This window comes from Ruditapes philippinarum, unplaced genomic scaffold, assembly GCF_026571515.1.
Source record: "Ruditapes philippinarum isolate M1 unplaced genomic scaffold, ASM2657151v2 ctg991_1_1_1_1, whole genome shotgun sequence".
Lineage (NCBI taxonomy): Eukaryota > Metazoa > Mollusca > Bivalvia > Venerida > Veneridae > Ruditapes > Ruditapes philippinarum.
Window position 1 is genome coordinate 125225 of NW_026858667.1, and position 25545 is coordinate 150769.

General features: G+C 32.4%; 2 protein-coding genes across 3 annotated transcripts; both read left to right on the forward strand.

Moving 5' to 3' along the window:
* Positions 1 to 4563: 4563 nt before the first annotated feature.
* LOC132753900 (COP9 signalosome complex subunit 1-like) lies at positions 4564 to 15977 on the forward strand. Its single transcript, XM_060744450.1, has 13 exons — positions 4564 to 4683; positions 7810 to 7899; positions 8183 to 8367; positions 8845 to 9006; positions 9271 to 9406; positions 10318 to 10395; positions 10913 to 11050; positions 11550 to 11644; positions 12180 to 12285; positions 12844 to 12924; positions 13563 to 13700; positions 13950 to 14084; positions 14581 to 15977. The coding sequence occupies exons 1-13, from the start codon at positions 4651 to 4653 to the stop codon at positions 14653 to 14655; spliced, it is 1452 nt and encodes a 483-aa protein (XP_060600433.1). The 5' UTR covers positions 4564 to 4650; the 3' UTR covers positions 14656 to 15977.
* A 1999-nt stretch (positions 15978 to 17976) lies between these two features.
* Positions 17977 to 23805, forward strand: LOC132753903 (uncharacterized). 2 transcript variants are annotated; one of them, XM_060744455.1, is made up of 3 exons: positions 17977 to 18094; positions 20499 to 20642; positions 22574 to 23805. In XM_060744455.1, exon 3 carries the CDS (start codon positions 22606 to 22608, stop codon positions 23740 to 23742), a length of 1137 nt encoding a protein of 378 aa, XP_060600438.1. In that variant the 5' UTR covers positions 17977 to 18094; positions 20499 to 20642; positions 22574 to 22605; the 3' UTR covers positions 23743 to 23805. The 2 variants fall into 2 exon arrangements, with proteins under 2 accessions (XP_060600438.1, XP_060600437.1); XM_060744454.1 differs by lacking the exon at positions 17977 to 18094 and adding an exon at positions 18945 to 19096.
* Positions 23806 to 25545: the final 1740 nt, after the last annotated feature.

Genomic DNA, 25545 nt, shown 5'->3' on the forward strand with positions numbered 1-25545 from the left:
ATATATGCACGGCCGTGCAATACCATATTTACGAAGTCGCAAAATCGGCACGGGTGTGTGATAAAATAGTTATATAAACAAACTGTATTATGGATCTATTTGTTAATATGTACACAGAGCGTGCACGTGTAATATATAACACAGACACTTGTTGCTAGTGACCACTGAATGTTCCAAGTATATGACTTAGTTTAATAATATATTATTGCAACTAATACCAGGGTATTTCAAATAGAAAGACCTTGAGCATATAAGTATATGACTGGCGGGAAGAAAATGGGCATGCGCATTACTGTTATAGATAGAACATGTGTATTTAGATAAAACATATGACAGAAATGCCTATTTTCTAATTCTTTAGAAATGTCAAACGTGTGTTTAATAATGTTTAAATCATGTTAGATGTTTTACAACTGAAAAAAATAGCGCCGAACTAGTTATTTGTCTTAAAGGTAGCAAAATATAAACAAAGTAGTATTTTGACTTCCATACAAACACGGATGATCGGACACTCCCAGTTAACCCTATATAAATGCTTAAATATCTTGTCGCGCACCCGATAAGCGTAAATGCCCGTTCGCAACGGATACCTACTTTACAAAATACCATATAGCTTTTCGATTTATTATCCGATTTTGGAAATTTAAAGTTTATTTTGAAGAAAAATACTTGTTTAATTCAAATATCTAATTTATTTTTTATAATAATAATAATAAAATGTAATATAAATCCGTGATACAAAATACTAATTCACTAAAATTATACAATATGCAAAAAGAGCTAAAGAAGCAACAAAATATAGTTTATGCAGATAGCAAATGAGTCAGTGTTTGGAAACTGTAACAAAATACCAAAAATTAACAGTTTTTGAGAAATAAAAATGATAGTATTTCAGAGGCGTAATGGCCTTCTTTGTATTTCTATATATAATATACCTTATTTGTACATGTATAATGCAAAACAGTCCTGTAACCAAAAGACTAAAAGAAAAGGTGTCAGGTAAAGTGTGAGCATTATAAAACATACAAAGCACAAGTTGTTATAGATCCTAAAACTCTTTACCGAGCTTCTAGAAACAGCCAAACACGTATAGGATACTGTCTATATTTTAGTAATTGGCATATGGGCTACAGTAGACTTAAGGTGTCAAATACATAAGTACTGGTGGAAGGCATTTAAATCCGCTTGACTCCAGATAAGCCAAAATATGTCAAAAATCAAAAATGTACTCAGATTTTTAGAAAAGTAAAATGATTCAAGATAAAAGTAATAATTTGTATGTTAAATTATGTGCTATTCATGACCGATTTTGCAATATTTTTCACAATATATTTCTGCTGCGTTTCTAACGCATGCAGTAAAGGCTATTTTTGCGTGTTTTGACATCGTTTTTGGTAATTTACATGGACTGTATACGTAAGTGCCGTATGCAATGTGTAAATTATTTTCTTTGTTCACTTCACAATATATTTTACTTGTTAATACATAGAGGCTATTGAAGGAGTGTAAGTTCAATACTGAATTTATTGCACGAGTTGCAAAAAAATTATATTATGCGAGCCTCTGGCGAGCATAATATCATTTTATTCAACGAGTGCAATAAATTCAGTAATGACTGAATTTATTGCACGAGTTGAAAAAAAATATATTATGCGAGCCTCTGGCGTGCATAATATCATTTTATTCAACGAGTGCAATAAATTCAGTAATGAACTTACACGAATTTAATATTTTATTTATCACAAACCCAAAATAACGACCGTTTAAAGTGAAATAAGAGTCATTTTTCAGTGACGCGCCTATAGTATAACGCTAACATTTAGCGCGTCTTTACACTATGTTTGTATAACGTTAATGACGTCACGCCAAAATATATGCACGGTCGTGCAATACCATATTTACGGAGTCGCAAAATCGGCACGGGTGTGTGATAAATTTTTTTATGAAATTAGCAGGAATCTGGAGGCGTGCTGTTTAATACTTTGGTGCTCAAGAACCATTTCCATTAAAGATTCGAGTGCGGATGATATAAATATGTAGCTAGCTCTTTCGAACTATTTTTTGGCAAATATTTTAATTTTTATAATTTCGTAAAATTGAAAATTTACATTAATGTAAATTGTTGCATTTTGTTCCAAATATTTTTAGATTCAAATATTATTATTTCTCTAAAATTGTTCAAAGCAACTCCGCAAAAATGACTACAAACTTGAATTACTTTTTGTTTGTTCAAAATAAAAAGAAATAAAAATGTAGAAAACTAATGCCACGTGTACAGTTTCATAATACGCGCCACTTTTTTGTTGGCACTATCCTCGCCTTATGATAACACTTTCGGACTGGGTTACTGTAACCCAGTTTCGAGTGATTATGTAATGTACAATGCTTATTTTTTTAAAAAAATGTCTGCATCTGTATAATTGCTTCATTCCAACATCTTGGCCAACACTTGTTAGACAATTTCATTGAAACTGTCGGTTTTAAAGCATTGGGGGAAATCATTAACTCTCAAATTCGAACATGTTATTTGACTGTCAAGTGGGTAAAATTCACATGCTATCAGAAACCATGGCAATTTTTAAAGTATTTCCACTTATACGGGGAAGTCAAAGTCCGGGCCCGCACAGCGGGCCCGGGCTTTGGCTTGCCCGGCTATAGACTACACGTGTATATTTAAAAGAAAATTCAAATTTAAAAAAAAAATATATATATATAGAATTCTATACCTATCAATGAAATTTTCAGTGTCAGTTCTAGTTAGGCGCCGCCATTTACAATGTAACTCAATGATAAAAGGCGGTGTATTCCGATTACGGAACAAATCTCAACTTTTCGGATTAACAATAATCGTCGAGTGTTCCGAGTGAAAACGGAAGTGGGTACATATAATACCAAATGACACCTTTAAAACGGAAAAATGAAAGGATTTTTTACCGACTTCCCCGTTCATAGGCTTTGCCTAATTTCATATTAGGTGAGAAACTTTTTGAGCTGAACACGCTTCTCAATTAACATTATTCTGTTTTATCATGGTCACAGGGCAATTTAAGTACGTCCGATTCAGTTGGAGAGCGTACATTGTACATGTTTGGAGAATCTATTCATCTGTTTGGTCGTCCGTCCGTCCGTCCGTTAGCTGGATTTCATGTCAGCTCTGTAATTTCATCGTATGTTTATAGCGAGCTCGACGAGCTGGCCCGAAGGGCCTGCTCGCAAAGCGAGCTTTACGGTAACGCGAGTACCTGCTAAGTGATGGTTTTGAAAACTTTCGTCCAAAGTACCGAATTGGACACATCGCAACCTTTCGAATTTAAAGATAACGATAAAAACTGAGGAATTCTGACTGAAAACGGATGTGTAGACTGGTCACCCGCGCACGTCTATGGGAACCATAATTGGACAAGGAACCAGAATAACGGAAGCTGTGTATAAAAAAAAGCCTGAAAGGATTTAGCTCAATACAGGATTGGAGCAGTACCTCTAGACGCTTGCAGAAATCATGAGCACAAATTAGACAAATATCGTTTTTTTTCGCCGAATTTTACATTTTTCCTTATTTATCGTACTTGATTCGGCGTGAAAAGATGAATTAGACCTGTTAAAGTTCATTCCGTTGGGTAAAAAGACAAGATTTTAGCATTTTATCATTCAAGCGCCTTGTCCGGTATATACCGGAATACGGTATTAAGTGTGGTGCTCCAATCCTTTTTTTAGTCACAGCCAAAAATAATAATTGAAGGCGCCATTTTGTTTGAAAAATCTGATAAATAAGAACAATTTTTTGTTGAATTTTGTTGTGAAAACTATCTAGAATGAAAGAAAATGGTCTAATTAAGAAAATAAATCCGAACACCAATATCTTTTATTCAGTCGTTAACGCTGTACAGACGTTTAAAGTATTGTTTACTTGACGTCACAATGTAGCGCCAAACAGCACGTGCAAAACAAACAAATCAAGTACGCTATTTTAATGTCGCAAACGTTTTAAGTTTTTACATTTATTTCACTTTAGATAATCTTTATTTCGCTTGAAAAAATTATAGAGTGAAACAAAAATAAACAAAGTTTTATCAACGTTTTCAAAACTCGTTATTCATTTCACGACAGGGGCGGAGCCATATTTAACACAGTACGTGTGACGTCACACGCACTCGTTACTGCATTTGAAATAAAATTGAGCGATTATTTCATACTATTTCACGTAAAAAGTGCATCGAGCTCGCTTTGATGCTTTGCCTTTTTCATATTAGTTAAAAAGTGAAACTAATTAGCATATACATTACCATGCGTCACTTTCAAGAAGCACGATTCTAATTCAAATAGAATCTATATCAATTCCTCCGGACTTCATTCTACGTTTAATTCATTTACTTTTTGTTATCTTTTTCAAAAACATGACAGATACGATTGATTGATGTGTGCTGACCAATGCTTCACTTTTCAAACAAGTATATTATAGTATAGTCGGCAATGTTCAAACAATTACAACATTAATACCAATTAAGGACTCCTTGAGCGGTTATATGATTTAATAATAACTACAATCTAATTTTAGTACTTCGTAACCAGTAGGTTCCGTCAAGCGTCTGATGAAATTTAGGGCATGCGTAGTAATGACATCCGGTTTGGCCGGCAATTTTCCTTAAAATTATGCCTTTGCCAATTCAACAAGGATTATTTCAGGTTATTATTATATAACGTATAAATTCATATTTCTTTTATCTGAAATGTACAGCTGGTTCGATTGTCAACCACGTTGGCTGGTGTTATTATCCATTTTGGTTGAAACCGCTGGTTTCGACCTCGGAGAACTCAAAATGGCGGATCAAATTTTATTTGTTACAAATATTCGCGAGATAGTTAAACGTAATATTTACAATTGTCATCAATTGAACAAACTTTTAAATAATTTTGGACATCTCCCATGCAAAAACGTTCCATATGTTTGTGGAATGTAGATACAGCAAAGCTGTTTTTGTTATTTCCATGCATAGTGCCAGGGCCTTTTCCCCCTTCTTTGCTGTAGCCTGTATCAGGCTACTTCCCCAAGCCAAATTACTACCTTTTTTCCCCAAAAAACAGTCTAAATTTCCCCCACTGGCAAATATTTCCCCTTTAACTGAAGAATAAAACTTGTAAAGAAACTTTCTTGTTTTAAAATAGATAATTGTTTTGTCCAATGAAAGCTATTAAATAATTCAATAACCCAATAGAGGGATACCTTGATTTAATACAATTGATGTTAACTCAGAGCCTCAGTCTGAGTTTGCAACTTTCATGGGAAATCCCTGCTGCCTTATTTTTTAGTGCACATGTGATTTGTTACGACAATATGGCGACCGATATGATGTCACTAATGTAAACAATGTCACAGAACAAGGAGAAAATACGATTGAGTGACGTTTGTAATTGTTTATTAAAAATTGGATGAATTGATGACCTTGTGTCCGAGTAGCACAACATGCCCAACTGTCGGAAATAGCGAGCCTAGCACATCAGTGCCAGTAATACAGTGTAAACTGATAATAATGTACCCTCTGAATCAAACCAAGAACCCTCACATGACCAACATAAAATACTATAAATAGAAAATATGAGTTAATATAAAGGGTCAATAAATTGATCTGTAAAAAATGTTTTTTACTCCTGTTGGACAGAAAGCTTAGTACTATAGTAAACCTTAAATGTGATTGGAGGAAGATATGCAAATAAATTATGATATTCCCCCGAAATGTGTGAAAATATGATATTTTCCCCAAAAGTGTGGAAATCGCGCATTTTTTCCCCACAAAAAGGGCTAGGGCGCCTTCCCCAAAACTAGTGAAAAGGCCCTGAGTGCCATTTTTAGTGGTTCAGTAAAATTTGAAAGAATAAATTTTGTATTGTCTAGGTACTAGGTAGTTATCATTGAAGTGTCTTGCAGTTTTATATTCGAATGACATGAACAGAACTGTTTATTCATTCATCTGTTAAGTAAGTCAGCCTTAATTCATTGTATAACAGAAATCCTATTAAAAAATGCAAGTCATTTTCATTATTTTACACATTTATCTAAAAAGTAAAAACAATTTTAGAAGTAGGCCTATCTTTTATTGCTATGATTGCACGCCATTGGCTTTCAACCTTTTTTAATATTTTAATAATAATATCAAAATATGCAAAGCCTCTGAACAAATCAGTTTTTTAATTTAATATTTGTCATTTTAATATGTAACAGTATTTTATGCACCACTTTCGTTTTCAATTAGATTTTGAGACGTATCGGCCCCAAACTACCCAAGACGTTTCGGCCCTTTACCAAATCGGCCCCAGAATATGTACTGTATTTTAAACCGATATATTAATAGCATTTCAATGATTAAATGAATCAATTAATATATATATATTTAATCATTTTGTATAAAAACTAGATTATAATAGTAGTAGGGGAAAAGTAATCAATACAAACAGAACAGAACATAAACTTTATTTGAAAAAATATAATACACAAACAAACAATTATTTACAACATATATAGATAATATTTTATTAATACAAACAGAACAGAACATAAACTTTATTTTAAAAAATATAATACACAAACAAACAATTATTTACAACATATATAGATAATATTTTATTTGAAAGATTAAGAAGCAAGACACAAAACAACACATGAGACAGACATTAAATTATCATCAACAACTATTTAACAGTGACGAGTTTGATGGATGCGAAAATACAAGTACAGAACAGTTAAACAATTTTACTTGAAACGAAACAAATGTGAACAGACACTTTTTTAGTCTTAGTCTATAGTATACTTTATTTTCGAATGTTATAACTTATCTATAGCAGGCATACATAGCATTTATAATTTGGTTTCAGTTTTTCAATCAGTTTTATAACATCTAGCATCTTTCATTATCTAATAGCAATAATAATTAAAAATATTATCATGAGATTATAGCAAACCGTTTTTTCATATCTTTTGAAGTTTTCTCTGATATTACTTACCGCCAATTGGCATAAAGCTATAAAAAGTTAATTAGTTACACCTTGAAAAAATTACGTATAGTTTAATTAAGATCAAAAGATAATGTTTTCTAAGTAATAATTGTAATTAACTTTCTTAATTCAGAAGTTTAAGTGGTTTGTTTTATAAATTAAGTAACCTGCCTTTATTGTTTGTTACACCTTTAAAAACAATTAACGTAATTGTTTAATTGTTATTAAATTAATTGTTGTTAATCAATCAAGCAATATACTATAGTGGGGCCGAAACGTCTCGCGGAAAAGGGCCGAAACGTCCAGGGGCCGATTTTTCGACTGGGGCCGATTTGGTTTGGGGCCGAAACGTCCTGTTTCCTTCAATTAGAACACCTCAGCGATTATTGTTAAGTCAAAAAATTGTGATTGGTCTGTTTATATTGAAATACTCTGCGCTGTTTATCATTGAGTTACATTAAAAATGGTGGCGCCCACCAAGTAATGATACTGAAAATATCGCTGATGGGTATAAAAAAACTTGCATATATTATAGGCAGAATTAAACATTTGACTATGAATATTGTGAAATTTTGAATTAAGAAATGCATAGGAAATTGTTCATACAGAAGTGACAACACTCTTATTAACAGCCTATAATGGTACCCAAGTACATAATGTGTGCCAAAAAGTTGAAAAACAAGGAATCGGAAGAATTAAATCAAAATGAAATTAAAATGGCAAAATATTCAAATGACATGTCTTAGTACTCTTACAGACAGCTGCCCAGTGTTTCTTTAAAGTGCTGTCTTGAAGGCTTTGTATGATTTATTTTTCTTGCAGGCTGCAGTTGAGCCAATGCAGGTTGATACTGCTCCAGAAGAAAATGACAATATTGAAGATGTCCAATACATTGTTGAAGCAACATCACTGGTAATACTTAACACATATAAGTGTATGGCATTGTTTAACTTGTCTAAAAGTATATTACTGTGTTTTTCAAAAGATTAGCACTGATTGCACACTGATCATTATCATTTTACCTTCCACTTCCAGTTTCAAATATTTTTGGCTTGTAAAACTTAATTAGGTTACTTAGTAGACATTGCAAACAACTATAGTCTAAATGGCTTGCATTTTTCTGGTCTTGAATTCTTTTATAACTACTTGTAATTATCTTGTACAGTACTTATCATTATTCAAATATTACATTCAGGATTTGGAGCAGTATGCCAGCCAGTATACAGGCCTGGCCAAGTTGAACCGGTTACGATTTATTGCTGACCACTGTCCACCACTAAAGTTAGATGCCCTCAGAATGGCTTTATCATATGTGATGACCACCTATAATACAAACATGTACCAACAAATATATAGAAAACTACAGGAAGCCGTTTCATCGTAAGTTGAATTTAAATAGTTAAAATTTAGCCTGCTCGCGACAACTGATGCTTACTATGCTACCAGTGCAAACCAAAAGCACCCAGCACTGACTATAGTCTATAGTCTTCCCTGTTTGCCTTTTAGCCAGTTTATATTTTTATATTGTCAGAATTGAATAAATGATGAACAATTTTGTCAGAATTGAAAGATGGACAAGTCTGTGCAAAGAAATATTCATTTATAAAAGTTTTAAAGTGCTGACAGTATTTTAAGATTATTTGAATATTAATAGGTTCTGTTTATATTATTCTATTTATTCTATTTATATTTATTCATAAATTTAAAAAACATAAATTAGTAAAAACATACTTTGAAATTGAATTGGAAAATGTAAAGCTTGAGCTATGGTTAAATTTGTAAAGTTTGTACATGTGCATAAAAAAGTATTGTTTGCATGCATGTAATAAAGTTTAAAAGATGAAATTTTTCTTACAGAAATTCCAGTTTACCTGATGCAGTAGCTGGAGCCATACACAATGTAACACCACTTGATGCACAGTGGATTGAAACTACAGCAAAGAAAGCAGCACTGAAGCTGGAAAAATTAGATACAGACTTGAAAAATTATAAAAGCAATTCCATTAAAGAAAGTATTAGGTATTAAGTTCTTAATAATATCAATTGTCAATTTTCTAAGTTTGAAGTTGTTATTCATTTTGAAAAAAAGTAGTTAAAAATGTGGTTTAAACATGTTATAACAAAAAGTTAACATTTTGTAAGGCATCGGAAGCCATTAAATATTTTGCTTAACTTTAAAATGTAGATATTCATCTTGCCCAGAAACTTGCCTCCATGTGTAGCTTGTTTTTGAAAATACGTATATGGTTAAGTGAATTAATGTTGGGGTATTTTTTTTTTCAGACGTGGTCATGATGATTTAGGGGATCATTATTTGGACTGCGGTGATCTAAGTAATGCGTTGAAGTGCTATTCTAGGGCAAGAGACTATTGTACTAGCCCAAAACATGTTGTAAATATGTGTCTAAATGTCATAAAGGTGCGTGTACATTGTTCTCTAGATACTGTGATTGTGCACACAGTCCTGTAAATAGTGATTCTTAAAATATTAATATATTTATGTTTTTGTCATACGAAATTGTATTAAACAAGTGTTGCTTTGGTTGAAGTCTTATCATTGTATTTTCTGTGTACTGAAAGTTGATTTTTAATATACATAGATAGATAAACCTTGTCTGAATGCATACCTTGAGCACAGGTTTACATTTTGCATTATAACCAATTTTATAATGCTGTAAAGGAAGAAACATTGCAATGGACCTTTCTGGTTTTTCGTAGCGGAACATTTAGCCACACCTTTTCCATTCATTGCACAAACAGTATCACAAACATAACCATGTGTTCTTTTGTGCAAACCAGGTCAACCAGCGACTATGTATTATCTCAGTGTAGCGATTGGATAACAAGTTAGCCAATTTACATAAAACTGTAAACACTGGAAATATATATTATTTTTGTTTTGAACAAAATATTTAGAATATATATACATGTATATGTTTTTAGTGAAAATATGAAACATACTATCATATAAAAGTGATTTTTTATTCATTTTCAAGAAATGTTAAAATGCAAGTTTAAGAGTACACTTTCAAGCAAGATTTATTCCATATTTACTTTAAGCAGACAAATTATTTTTTTTGTACTTGGCCGTATTCTATTGTTTTTCTATTAGACAAAGGGTTACAAAATTTGTGCCAAATGACTTATTCACATAAAGATATCCATGACATCATGAAAATATTTACCTGTTATAGTGAAATATATTCTTCTTTGCTATATTCTTTCAATGCATATAAAACTCTATCACTCTGTTTCAAATTGTTTAATATGACATATATTTCATTGATATAGTTTATATTTCATCAAATAGCATGTTCTTTATATTGTCAGGTGAGTGTGTATCTACAGAATTGGTCACATGTACAGAGTTATGTAAATAAAGCAGAAAGCACGCCAGAAGTAACAGAGGTAATTACTTTTACTCTTTTCATACCTCCTTTTGTCTGGTCTTTATAAAACTATTCAGTATTTGTTATAATGAAAATGTAAGTGACCTGCACGTTAATCTAAGATCTCAACAGGCAGCTGCTAAGTTTCATAAAATTACTTTATGCTATCAGTAGCAGATTGCAACAGTTAGTTTTAAAGTATTTCAGATATAATTTAGTATGTTTTTGCCAGGCTACACAGGAGTGCCGGCTGGACTGTCTTTCTTTAACCTATTACCTGTTGGAATGTGATTAGTGTTTGCCACTAGTATAGAGCCAGTTCCAGACTGTATCAATTCTATTAGTAGCTTAATATTCACACTTAGATATTGAGACCTTTCAAAATTTGAGTGGGCTGTTCTGATTCAAAGCAGGATAAATTCATCAAGAAAATTAAGAATGTTAAAGGTAAAATGTTACAGGCAGGTCATTATTGCTGTCAGCCAGCAATATGAAATTTAATATAGACAATATTTTATATAGTTTATGTTTTATAGCATGGGAAAGATGGTGGACAGTCAGTGTTAACCAAATTACGTTGTGCTGCTGGACTTGCAGACCTTGCTACAAAAAAATACAAATCAGCTGCCAAATATTTCCTTCTAGCTAGTTTTGATCACTGTGATTTTCCAGAGGTAGGTCTGAGTTTTACAGAACATATGTTAAAACACATACAATAAAGCTATAATATACTTTTAAACTGTACAATCAGATTGCTGCTTACTCCTATAGTCATTTCTGTAGAGTGTTTTAACAAAACTTGAGTGTCTGTTGTAATATAATGAACAGGCATTATACAGTCTAACTTGCCAATGCAACCACATGCATTAAGCGAGTTTTGTCTGTAACGACCACTTGAAATTCCTCCTAATCATTTTTTCTTATTATACTGTATTAATATTGGGCTTGACTTTAAAAGGGAAAAAAATATATATATATTGTTAATGTAAATTAGTGAAATACAAATGGGATTGGAACAGAAATAGGCTTCCTTCTCTACTTTGTGTATTTGGCATTCAAATACAGGTAAAAACTTGACAATGTAATAAATAAATAATATTTAACATGAGGGCTGATACAAGAACTGCTGTTATTTATTTCATTTACATAGCTTTATTTTTGTTTATATTATAGTTGTTGTCACCACATGATGTGGCAACATACGGTGCGCTGTGTGCCTTGGCTTCGTTTGACAGACAGGAGTTACAGAAAAATGTCATATCTAGCAGGTATATATCTTTTTATATCACATCATGTCTTTCAGAGTCACACTGGTTGAGAACTTTTTTTCCAAGTAGAATTGTTTTGTATGTAAAAAAAACAGCAAAAGTTTTACATTCCATATAAACATAAGATGGGAATGGCATTGTGATTTTTACCATCTTCTTTGTGCAGGTAAACTTTTGCCATGATAATTAGTCCTTAAACATAAATTAGTCAAAATAATTTATGATCGAGGCTAATCCACCAGTACAGCTTCATTCGAAGAAAACCTGATTTGTTGGTATTTATTCTTAATTATTTTTTTAAAAAATTCTTGAAAAAGAAAGAAAAATCATCATGTGAGTAGAGTTGTATTAAATAATCTGTATGGAATGCAAGAATTGTATAAATTAATCTTATTGTATACTTCCCAGCCTGGAGAAAGAAAAAAAACAGTAGCCTGAACAGTTGGTCTATAAGATTTAAGGAATAAAATTAATTATCTTCATGTATAATATCTTTAATCAGTTTAAACAATATCTTGGTTACTTTTATTTTCAGTTCTTTCAAGTTGTTTTTAGAGCTTGAACCCCAACTTCGTGATATTATCCACAGATTTTATGAATCCAATTATGCATCTTGTCTAAAATTGCTAGATGAATTAAAGGTATGTTTCTTAGATATATATTGTTTGTGAGTAATTATTGTATGTCAGGCCTGTGAGTAATTATTGTATGTCAGGCATTGATGATGATAACCCATTGAAGTGCTTGAACCAACACATTTCTTGGTCAAATGACAAGTGCCTTACCCACTCACTCACCCCAACCTATTGATTCTGTTCAGATGACTTTTGTGGATAGTGGCAATAGAAATTGTTTCTTTCACTAGAAAGACAAGATAGTTGTTACATGACTTCAAGAGTGTCTTATTAAGTCAAAATCGATCAAAATAGAATAATAGTAAAGAATAAAAGTAAAATTATAATCCAGCAATTTATACCTAGTTCAATGTTAATGTTTTTATTGATGAAACATGTTGAAAACACAATATGCTTTCTCTTTTGATAAAATGAGCACCAATATATTATATATTATGCTACAAATAGTGAATTTTGAATTTTTTTATTTTGACAATATTGATTGGAAAAAAAAGTAATTTTTTGTCAGCCCATATTATGAATGAAAATGCATTATCATAATTGTGTTTTGTTTTATATTTGCAGGATACTTTATACTTAGATATGTACCTAGTTCCCCATGTTAAAACATTGTACTCCCAAATTAGAAACCGAGCATTATGTCAGGTAAGAGGAATTTTTTAGGATATTTTATAATCATGAATAAAACTGGTATACTTAGTCGTCATTATAAATTGACAATAGGTAGCATTAAAGATTGAAAGAATGTTCATACCACTATGGAGTGGCAGAAGTACCTTTGCAAAAAAATTCTGCACTGGCAAAACTGCTCTTTCCGTAGATCACTGTTTCCATATTAAAGATTTTTGTGTAAATCATCTTTAGTGAGAACTGGGATTTTATTTACTAGTCAAAGTAACTGGCATATTATTGTAAGGGAAACATTGTTATGGTAAAGAATATTTAAAGATTCATGTTAATTTTCATAAAAATTTTGGAAATGTATTTAAAAGTAAAATTATGTGGGTTGGACAAATAAATTAATTTACATGTTGCAAGTCACGAAAATTAACAAAAAATGGTAAACATATGCAAAAACAGCCCTTCCTGTGTTAGTAACGCAGTAGAAATATGGTGATAAAATACTGCAAAATCAGTGTTAAACCGCACATAACATGTAAAATATAACTTGGATCTTGAATGTTTTTACCTTTCTTAAAAGGTTATTGCATTTTTCTCAATATTGATTTTCTTGATTTGGAGGTATGCAGCTTTAATGAATTAAATTGTTTATAAATTTGCAGTACTTTAGTCCATACTTGTCCGCTGATATGTCCAAGATGGCCCTGGCATTCAACACAACTGTTTTAGATCTAGAAGATGAACTCATGCAGCTTATTTTAGATGGTCAAATCAATGCCAGAATAGATTCTCATAGCAAGGTAAATTATATTGCTTTTCTTTTCACTTCTTTTGTATTTATGGGTCTGATAGGAATCCATTCCCAATCACTAAAGATTCTCATTGTTCCAAAATTATAACAATAGCGATTCAAAGAAAAAAACTTAGCATGAAAATTTTTCTAACATGTGTTTTAACAATCCTACAAGTGTGTAAAATTATAAATAAAATAAATCAGTTTGTTTGAGATAATTGTAATGATTGAAAAATAAATTTTGATGTTTATTTAGATTTTATATGCAAAAGACACTGATCAACGCAGCACAACTTTTGAGAAGTCATTTTTGATGGGAAAAGAATACCAGAGACGAACAAAAGCCCTTATACTTAGATCAGCTGTATTAAAAAACCAAATTAATGTAAAGGTATAGTCTCCATTTTAATTAAGTCACCAGTGTACATGTGATCAACAGTGGTTCCCTATTAACCAAATGTTGTGTTAGTAACTTTCCACACAATCTTCTCGTCTCAGTAGGGGGAGCATTGGATTAGTAATCCAGGGGATGTTGGTTAGATTCTCAGGCAAGATGTAGTTTTTTTGTGACAATTAATCTTGGACATAGAGTTTAATGGTCATTTGTTTCTTATGGCTGTTTCAGAAATCATGTGGGATTAGTAGTCGGTGACATATGGAGAAATTGGTAATTACTTGAAAATTATCCAGGAAAGCTGGCTTAGTGGATCACATGCTGTAAAAAGATTGAATTTTGAAATTAAACAAAGACTAGGTGCCAAGTATACAAAGTTGTTTGAATGAGTTTTCAAGTAAATCATTTGAATATCTACAATGTAATAAAGTGCTTTCTAATTGATAGATATTTATTGATAATAAGTACAGCACTTGATTTTATTGTATTTCAGTGTCCTCCTCGAGAAGGTGGTCAGGGTGGGGAAATGTCTATAGCTCCAGGAAATGCTTCGTCGGCAAGAAACTGAATGGAGGGGAAAAAACATTTATACAGAACCTCAGATTGACAAGTCTTTCATGGATACACACGGCTCCAATATTCAGTACATACCAGAGATGCTGAGATCCATTCCCTGAATATAGTGTATACGATAAATGTATCGTATCATAGTGAAGTGTTCACATCGCTTTAGGAAGTGACCTAGTTTTAAAGAAAATATCAGTAACAACAAAAAGGCTGGGATATTCGGCGAAATTACAGTGACGTTATTAAGATAAACAGTATAAATGTAGACGCAAGTTTAGAGAATTTTGTTATTTAAAGAAAAAAGAGAGGAGTTTATTTTTGTGTACTAATGACAAACATGGTCATTATTTTAAGCGGACGTTGTTATACTTATGAAATCTTCAGATTCAAATGTTTGTATTTTTTTTCACAGTGCTGTTTAAGAGAATTTGCATATATTTATATTTAGCAAATTTTCTTTTTTAATTACATAAACATTCTATATATTGTTCTTTTGTATTCTTTAATTTCATACAAGGATTACTAATACTTCGCCACCTGATTGCAATACAAGAGTCTGGGGTAGTTAAGCAAATTTTGAGACTTTTTGCCATTCATTATGGAATAGAAATTATTTTTATTTTTGCTGTTTAAGGGTGATGGAGATATATTTGTTCCAAGATCGCTGAATAGAGAAGTATTTCTCTTAAAAGATAAAAAGAAAAATCTCAAGGATACAAAGAAAGCATTTTGTGATTCATTTTATCGGCTGTTTAATGAGAAATGATATCAGTACCTTGTCATCTTAGTGCAATAACTGGTTAACTCCTATTAAATTTAGAAGGACGTAACCTGTTATTGCAGTAAGGTGATGTTGTATGCTTTTTGATGGCTTGCTTTGCTCAAAATTTGGTCTTAAGATTAACAGCTTTTTTTAGTGTTAAACTTTGTGCTTAAACATCAAGAAGTACCATCATTTCTCATTAATGGCCAACAGGGCTTTGCGAAATTAGTTTTTAAAATTGTGCAGAAATATGGCTAAAATTTGTGAGGCTAATGGACCAGTTTGGACTTTTAAACTCAAGTGGTCATTAGAAATATGACATTGTACATTACAAAATGAGGTATGTGCGTGATCTTTGTTGAAAATGAAGGAGTTAAAAAAATTAGATTGTTTAAATGATGTCAGACTTAACATATTTCTAGTGAGATATTTTCTATATCATCATCAATACATAGTGCTATCACAACTGTAAGCTAAATACATGTGTATAATGTTCACTTTGTGTAATTAGCTGTGCAGACTTTTTCTTAAGAAATTAAAGAAAAAAAATCTTTCACAAATATGATGTATTCTTTCGTATATTTATGTGTGGCCCCTTTCTGTGACAAAGAAAAATCTTCCACAAATGTATTGTATTCTTTCGAATATTAATGTGTGGCCTCTTTCTGTAACGAAGAAAACTATTGCACAAATGTTATGTATTCTTTCGTATACTTGTGTGTGGCCCCTTTTCAATGACAAGTGTTATTTTAATGGATAAAGTACTGATCAACTGCCCTGTTATATGGAAGTTTGACGAAGTCTAAGAGTGAAATGGACCTTTAAAATGGCATTTTATTCTGAGATTTTCTCCTTTGAAAAAAAATTCTATGCCCTGAAGTATTTAATTTAGTTGTATAAAAAAGCTCCTGTGGAGTTTTGCATTGAAAACTATAGTTCCTTTGGAGTTTTGCACTGTAAACTGTACTTCCTGTGGAGTTTTGCATTGTAAACTTTAGTTTCTGTGGACATTGTAAAATATAGTTCCTGTGGAGTTTTGCATTCTTAACTATGGTTTCTGTGGAGTTTTGCATTGTAAACTTTAGTTCTGTGGAGTTGTGCATTGTAAACTATAGTTCCTGTGGAGTTTTGCATTGAAACTGTTAGTTCCTGTGGAGTTTTGCATTGTAAACTATAGTTCCTGTGTTGTTTTGCATTGTAAACTACAGTTCCTGTGGAATTTTGCATCGTAACCTACAGTTTTTTTGTGGAGTTTTGCATTGAAAACTATAGTTCCTTTGGAGTTTTGCACTGTAAACTATAATTCAAGTGTAGTTTTGCATTGTAAGCTTTAGTTCCTGTGGAGTTTGACATTGTAAAATATAGTTCCTGTGGAGTTTCGCATTCTTAACTATAGTTTCTGTGGAGTTTTGCATTAAAAACTGTTACTTCCTGTGGAGTTTTGCATTGTAAACTATAGATCCTGTGGATAACCTTGTAAACTATAGTTCCTGTGGAGTTTTTCATTGTAAACTATAGATCCTGTGGAGTTTTGCATTGTAAACTATAGTTCTTTTGCACTGAAAACTATTAGTTCCTATGGAGTTTTGCATGTTTATCTATAGTTACTGTGGAGTTTTGCATTGTAAACCTTAGACCCTGTGGAGTTTTGCATTGTTAACTATAGTTCCTGCGGAGTTTTGCATTGTAAACTTTAGTTCCTGTGGAGTTTTGCATTATAAGATTTAGTTCCTGTGAGTTTTGCATTGTAAAATTTACTTCCTGTGGAGTTTTGCAGAATTTCCAAATAATTGTCTCTTTTGCAACTAAATTTATATAATATTGATTGTGAAAATATATTTTGAGATTGCTTTTGGACAAAAAAAAACAGTTTATCTATAGTTAATTTTCTTCCGCTTAACCATGGTTTTCTACAATCTGGATCTAATTTTCTGCGTCTTCCAAATGAGAAATTGGCAAAATTATATATGTTTATTATATACAAATAGTCTCCGTCCGTCCGTCCCACATTTTTGTCCGGAGCATATCTCAAAAAGTATTTGAGGTATCAACTTGAAACTTCATAGGTGGATAGATCATATTGAGGAGGAGAATGATAACAAGAGCGTTGGTATAACGTCAAAGCGCCCCCTATCGGCGGCGAAGGAATTGCGTCTTTTAATCAATAAAGTTGCCTGGTTTATTTCAATTCTAATCCGATTTTCTCCATTTAAATTTAATATTGTTCACTAGACTTATGCCTTTACATTGATGTCTGTCTTTTAACTTTGCTGAATATACTGCGATTCTATGGGTATTTCCCATTCGTTTTGAGTACAAATCTGCTGAGACTATCGCACGTCATCGCGATAACAATAATAATAATAAAGGACTTTAATTACATTATTTACTGGAGAAGGGGAAGGTCCTGACCCGTTAACCCAGTTCTGTATCAGCGCATGAGTAAATTATCTTAGATTTGATAAATTTGTTAATTTTAGAAGACATTGCCAATGAAGTACTGAAAAATTAGTTACATTTGTCATTGTAATACTCACGGTATGTTATTGAAATGACGATGATACTATGACGTCACGATTGACGTCTTGGTTACTGTAACGTCAGGGGTAATGTCAGGAATGGTTTTGGTTTAATACAGTAAAAAGCCGAAACATTCTGGACAGGATACAAGATACAGGTGAGTACTCTTGATTAGTACATGTGGCGCGTATATTATTATATTAACAACTAATCATTAATTATACATAGTTCTCCGCAGGTGACCGACTACCAATCCCGAACACGAGACCATTAGATTCAAAGTACGATATTAATTGTCACGGATAAATTAAGCCAACCTGGATAACTAATCCGATACTCTCCATATTCAGCTCAGAGGCGGAACTACATTGCTAAAAGAGCTTACTTAATATATAGGAACATTTAAAGAAAACTCTTCGTGGCCATGTTGGCTATAAAAGCACACAAAAGATCAGGCCCAAATGTTATGAAACTTATTTTCTGAACTCTGTCTCGAATTTCAGGATTTTCATTTGTCAAAAATTCTGTCCTGGTTTCTGACCAATAAAATACTTTAGATCCGAGTTTGAGCTCAGAAACATTCTTCCAAATCTTGGACACTGAACTGTCCAAATGCCTTTAATAAAATGATACTTTATATTAATTGTAACCTATAACTGTTTTTACACCTGCAGCATTTTACATTGATCATCTTCTTTCCGATCATTAGAAATTATCGCCAGAGGTTTTTAAAACTGGTAACACTACACTTCTAAGGCTTTAGAATCTAAGGCTTTTGTGGGGCTTGCGTTCATTGAACGCCGTATTTCCTTGTTGATCTTGTCAATCATATTTTAACCAAATAAAGGAGGTAAAAAGTTGGGGGTTTGAGATGTTTTGACAGAAATAAGAAATTATTCCATTTATCAGAGTGGTTGGAATTACGGCCATGTGAGTGCCGGCACCAAAATTGAAAGCCCACAATACATATACATGTAGTTACGTTCATCGTTTTTCTCACGTTATACTATTTTAATGACGCCGTTAAAATGACGTCACAGTTAACGCCATGGTTGCTGAAACGTGTATATAAAAGATAGATGCGGATATAACTTAAATAAAATTGTTCATGTAATACAAAACAACATCGTATAAATTCTGGACCAAGTAGGCATGGGAAGTAAGTACATCTGTTCATTAGTTCACAGCTTGCCTCACATAATGAAATCTGAGCTTCTTATTTTGAATTGTTAATTTCTTAACATTACATAGTCAAAATCTAGATACTGAATATCTCTTCTGTTATTAAATATTTGCAAATGATATAGTTTGATTTTAACAGGGTTAAGAAATCATTATTAAACATTGTTGTTTTTAGCCACACTATGAAATACAAAATGTATGTAGTATTTCGGACGATGACCATGAAATAAGACAAACAATTTAACATATCATAAAAGCGTACAGTTCGAACATACAAAGGCTACTTATTTTTATTACGTTGTATAAATAGATTTAAAAAGACATCCACCACACAGAGCAGAAGCCCAATAACACTGTACTTAATTAATATGTCTTTAAAATCAAAGTACTGAAGTATAGATAGACTGGCCATTATATGGATATATCATTATATAATGTTTACATTATATATCGTACAAAACAACAACAATAATAATAATAATATCAGGATGAATAGTTAGTATGAATTGTTAACACAATGTATTTCTTTTTAAAAAGACCAAACTTATCTTGAGATATTAAAAGTTTTTTATGCATCAAATTTTAAGGTAGCCTTTGCCAACGTACATATTGTTAAAATCAATCCTTATTCTGCTAAAAATCTGAAACGGACTTCTAGACAAAAAGATGTATTATTTTTAGGGGAAAAATCAAAATACTTATTTTTTGAGTAGCGAACGATGCAGACCATGATCAGACGGCCCGGATGTGCCGTGCATGGCTAGACTCAGCCAGCAAGCTAAGGGTTTTTAATAGGGATGTGCATGTTCTGTAAAACGTGTGAAAGACCCTATATGATACTGTTTCTAATACCATCTTAATTGAAGAAGATTCTCGTTATCTTCAACTCTATGACATACTTGCTAATTGATTATAAAAACAATTCCAGAACATTCTCTTTGTCTGGAACGTCATGACAAAGTTGTTTTCGAAGATGACTGCTTTAGAAAAGTCACTGTTTTCTTCTTTCTTCAAATAGAGTTGAACTAAACAGAAATATTTTGCATAGCTTAGATATCTCGTCCGCTATTATGTGTTTCGATAATTAATATTACTTACATGATTTAGTTTTTAATGCATTGCAAGTGACTGAGTGTGCGTACTTAAGGGATTGAAACTATTAAATGCCATGATACAGACAAAACAATCACATTTTTCTTGTGTCTTTTTGCAGGACGTCGTTTAAATAATATATAAATGTTGCAATAATGGTTGAACACATCTGATCCGATATTTCGTACGAAAAAAAAACAACAAAAAAAAACAACAAACAAACAACAACAACAAAAACAGTTTTAATGCAAGAACATTCACATGATTTTACTTGTTTCTATTTATAGATCCGTGTCCCCCGGTCGCGCCTGATTCAAGTGTGAACCTAGAACCTTGCAGTAATCAAAACGCCCAGACCTCTTCGATTTCAGATACACCTGACAAAAGTTCCAACAGAACCCCACGTGATAAATTAAACGCTTCCTTACTTGGTAACTAAAATAAATAATAAATAACGTATTTTTTATGGTGGCTTATTGGTGCCATGTCGTTCTTTCGCTCCGCGGGTATACAAAAATACGATAAATTAAGTAATCTAGCGCCCCGCGGGGCGAAAACCAAACATACAATACGATGTCGTATTTTCGTGCTCTCGTGATTTCGTCTGGCGCCCCGCTTTTTCGTAAGTCAAAAAAACGAAATTACGGCAAAGTGATTAATTTGTCGCATTTTTGTGTTTAAGCCTTGCGCCCCGTGGAACAAAAATACGATATGGTACCAATCAGCTACCATACTTTGTAGAGAATATTTAGGACATTTTGCTTTTGAGTGCACTGCTTATGAAATGTGCCTATATTTGATAAGTATTTTTTATAAGATTTATTGGAGATCACATGGTGCAGACACTGGAAGTTCATTGGTTTCATTTTATTGGGTGTAAAATATTATAGGGTTATTATACACTCGTGAGTACAATACTGGATTCTATAGGAAGAGTACACAGCTGTCAAACTTATATTGGACGAGGCGCTATCCGGGTCTGATATATGTTTTTGCAGCTGTACGAGTCCAATAGAGTCAGTATTGTTCGTAGCAATATATCATGACCTATTGTTTATATCCGCGCAGTCTGATCAGGATCCATGCTGTTCGCTTACCAACCCTATTACAGGTAGAGAAACTAATAGCGAACAGCATGGATCCTGATTAGACTGCGCGGACGCGCAGGCTGGTCTGGATCCATGCTGGTCGCAAACCCATTATGTTGGTTTTTTCATGGCGCGGCTCATATAATCCATGTCATCTGACCTTTACTCCACAATAAGGACTTTCGTACATTTGGCAAAATCAATTTTACATATTAAAGATTCTGTATGTTTTAATTGAGGTTGTATACCACACTTAAGTGAAATTATAATTATATATGTATATAATTATGCTTATAAAACAATTTTCAAACATCGAAGATTATGTAAAATATGTACTGCAAATATTTGTACATATTACATGTTATCATTAAAATATATGCATTCATTATTTATTGTTAAATATAGAAAATGAATTTGTATTGCCTCCCTTTATTTACATGAAATGTTAAATTCGATAATATATTTATAAATAATACCTTTCGAAACTTACAAAATTGATCAATCTTAATTTGAGCATCATATTTATGATATAAAACCATACAAATATTTGTTACAGGATCTTTAATTGACTACAATATTATAAAGCGACAAATATTAGATTTTTTTCAAAGTTGGTATTGTTCTATAAATAATTCAAGACGCCTAGATACATACAATTCTATCAAGTACAAATTTGAATTTGAAAGTTATCTTGACTATAATAAGGACAAAAAGTTTTAGTTGCTCTTACGAAATTTCGCACGTCATCACTAGACTTATCTTTAACCATTACATAATTAAAAACCTTATGAAAAGCACATACATGTATATACTTTACCAGTTTCGATACTTTTGTTTTTGCTTTGATTGGGTTTTACGTCACACCGAAAAAATATAGGTCATTTGGCGACGTTCCAGCTTTACTGGTGGAGGAAGACCTCAGGTGCCCTTCCATGCATTATTTCAGGCACGAACGGGCACCGACGTTCCACCGACGTTCCGTAAGCTGGCTGGACAGCTTCCTCACAAGAAAGAATCCAAAGTCCCTGTCGGGAGTCGAACCCACAGCGGTGAGGGGCAAGTGGTTTGAGGTCAACGACCTTAACCACTCGACCACGGACGCCCCATTTTCGATACGAATAAGATACATATCTAACCAGTTTCAATACATATTCGATATTCCATCACGGTTTTTAATATTTGTATTACTTAGTTCAGACAAATTATGATTTTTATTGATATTGAAATACTCCATATGCCACAAACATTAAAAAAAAACACTTTTTTTTCGCTAGATGTTATCAACCTGTCAAGTCAACTTGTCTCAATGGAAATTTTACCATCTAAAGACAAGAGCAATAAAAGAAAAAAGCAAGTTCGATTTGCACTTCCAGAAACTGTTGACGATTCTGCAGCATTAGTGCAAAAGGAAGGAAAGGCTCAAGAAGTCAAACCTACAAGGAAAGTGTGCACAAAGAAAACAAAACTAAGAAAGTTCCACCCTTACATTGCACAAATAAAAGTTGAACCAGCAGACAAAATTGTAACTAACATCAATGAGAATCCGTTACTGATTAAATCATTTTGTGTATCTGATGAAGTCAGTGCTGAGCCCATATCGCTAATGGATGAACAAACAGATGGTTCCGTTTTGGATAGGAACGAAAATTGCACGGTTCGATCGAAATATTCAAAATTAACAAAACGTCTGAACGTTCCAATAAAGAAAATCAAATCAGATTATGTGTTATGTAGCAAAAAGAGAAAGCTTAATCAACAAACTAAGAAACGAAAAAGTGTAGTTTCAAAAAAGCTTTGGGTAAAGAGAAAAGAAAGTTCGCGATGCAAGCAAAGTAGGAAAAGAAGACACGTGGATCGTGGAAATTGCAAACTTGCTCAGGCAAAGAAACGTAAAATGTCTGTTGCACCTTTGAAGGGCAAGAACAGGAGTAAAAAACTTGCAAATGATAAACGAAAATATCTCACTCTTGCACCAAATAAGAAAGGAACAAAGAACAAACAAACGTCATCTAAGGCTTCTGTAAAAGTCAACCAACTTAAGAAAAAGATTAAGAAGGCAGTACAAAATGTTCGACAGGCTAAAACATCAGAGAAGAAAATGTTACGACTCAAAAAGCGCGTGAAGAAAACGACCACAAAGAAGCTTAAATTGAAGCAATCTTTAATAAAGAAGCGAAAACATAATGAACGGAAAAAGAAAGATCAAAAGAAAAGAAAAGCAGCGAAAGGTCAAATTGTGAAGATAGTAAAGAAAAGAAGGCGAAAAATTAAGATCATACCTATAGAGAGACAAGACGAAGTCATTCCACCATTGAGAGTTGCGCTTTTGAAGTACCTCACAATAGAGCAAGCGTACGATGATCATTTAGATTGCTGCAGACTGTGCTGTTGGGATGATTGGGAAGAAGTGGATATTGAGGACATCAAATGTGATTACGACTAGGTTGAAGAAATTATAGTCTCACATCTTTTAAATTTCTTCATGAATAAAGTATTACAACTCAAATAACTGTTGAGTTTCATTTTCCAGTATATCTACAAATCTGATAAAATAATCAAATAGTTTGTTGTTCCTATCATGGTATTCTGTGACACATTCTTTAGACGTTTTGTGAACTAAAAAAACCACACACACACAAACATACAAACAATATACATATAAGCTAATATATAATATCAGAGTTTTCAAGGATATCTTTTATGGAAATTCGTATCTGATCACGGAATGATTAATATTAAAAATGATATTATCAAAGGACATGGAATAAATATGATTACAGAAAGTATAATATTAATTTCAATGCACAACTTGAGGTTTTTAATATGCCTAACCAGTGCATAGTATAAAACAACTTTATTTCTTACTTTCCGTTCAATATTTGTAGGCCAAAAAAACACCTCAAAAGGTTACTAACTACTGCTAGATGGCCATCAGCTGTTTGTGTTATTTCTTAAATATCGTTCGAAATTACTGCAAAGTGATTTGTTTGTTCAAGAGTAGTCACACTCTACTAGTGCATGTGCATGTAATTTAATTGATTTCTAATTTACTAATTCAAATTACACTTGATCGATGAGTTTGGTGTAATTCAAACGTTCTTTTACAGTATATAAACTCTCGTGTTCCCGTTTTTGCATCAAAATTGAAAATCTACCGAAAGTTAGTTACCCTGGTCTGTATTAGTAATGTATGTTTGAACACTCAAGTTTGACCTTTTCCCTGTTTTGTCACATCTGATAAAGAAATTAAGAATTTACGTGAATTTAGCTGATAGCTTACAATTTTGTTTGCCCCCTCAGATAGAGTGCCTCAAATTTGACATATTTCATGTCAAGTTCGAATTTATCATGGTCCAATGATTTTTGACAGAGTTATGCCCATTGATAAAATTTTCAGTTTCCGTTCATTATCCCAACAGTTGTACGCATTCAACTCAAATTTGACACATTGGATCGACTTTGGTCATGGTTCGGTGATTTTTGGCAGAGTTATGCCCCTTTCACTTTAAAATGATATGAAGTTTTCGGTTTCCGTTCATATCTCCCCAATGGTTTAACACATTCATCTCAAATTTGGCATATGACCCTTATACTTTGGAAATAATATGATTTTTTTTATTTCCGTTCATCATCTCACCAACTGTATTACACATTCAACTTAAATTTGTCATAAGGATACGTCAAAGGAATGCGGCCAAGTTCGAATTTGCTCATATTCGATGATTTTTGGCAGAGTAATGCCCCTTTAACTTTAAAAAAAGGAATTGTTCAATATCCGTTCATCATCTCCTTAACGTTTGTACATACGTAACTAAAATTTAAATATTGATATTTCATAAGAATACACTGGTCAAGTTCGAATTTGGTCATGTTTTGATGATAGCTAACCGAGTTATCACTCTTGAACTTAAAAAAATTCACAGATTTTTAGTTTCCGTTCATTATCTCCCCAACTGCTGTGCACATTCAACTCAAATTTGAAATATAGATACTTCTTAAGAATAAGCAGTTCAAGTTTGAATTTGATCATGGTTCAATGATTTTGGACAAAGTTCTTGAATGTTGGAAAAATTTTGAACTTTCAGTTTCAGCACTCATACATTGGTGGAAATGTATGTAGTCATTATATGGCTACACATATGCAATATACAATTTACAAAATGTTAACACTAAAAAGTTTAAATGCATTGAACTTTGTATAAAAATGGTTTGTATTAACATTGAATAGCTTTAAGAGTTTTGAACT

Excerpts from the sequence above, each read along its gene's own strand:
- LOC132753900 (XM_060744450.1), top strand. The coding sequence starts at position 4,651 with ATGCCTTTGCCAATTCAACAAGGATTATTTCAG. Across the intron at positions 7,900-8,182 it reads TTGTTGAAGCAACATCACTG|GATTTGGAGCAGTATGCCAG; the intron begins GTAATACTTAAC and ends TATTACATTCAG. Across the intron at positions 10,396-10,912 it reads GCACGCCAGAAGTAACAGAG|CATGGGAAAGATGGTGGACA; the intron begins GTAATTACTTTT and ends TATGTTTTATAG.
- LOC132753903 (XM_060744454.1), top strand. Across the intron at positions 20,643-22,573 it reads ATTAAACGCTTCCTTACTTG|ATGTTATCAACCTGTCAAGT; the intron begins GTAACTAAAATA and ends TTTTTTCGCTAG.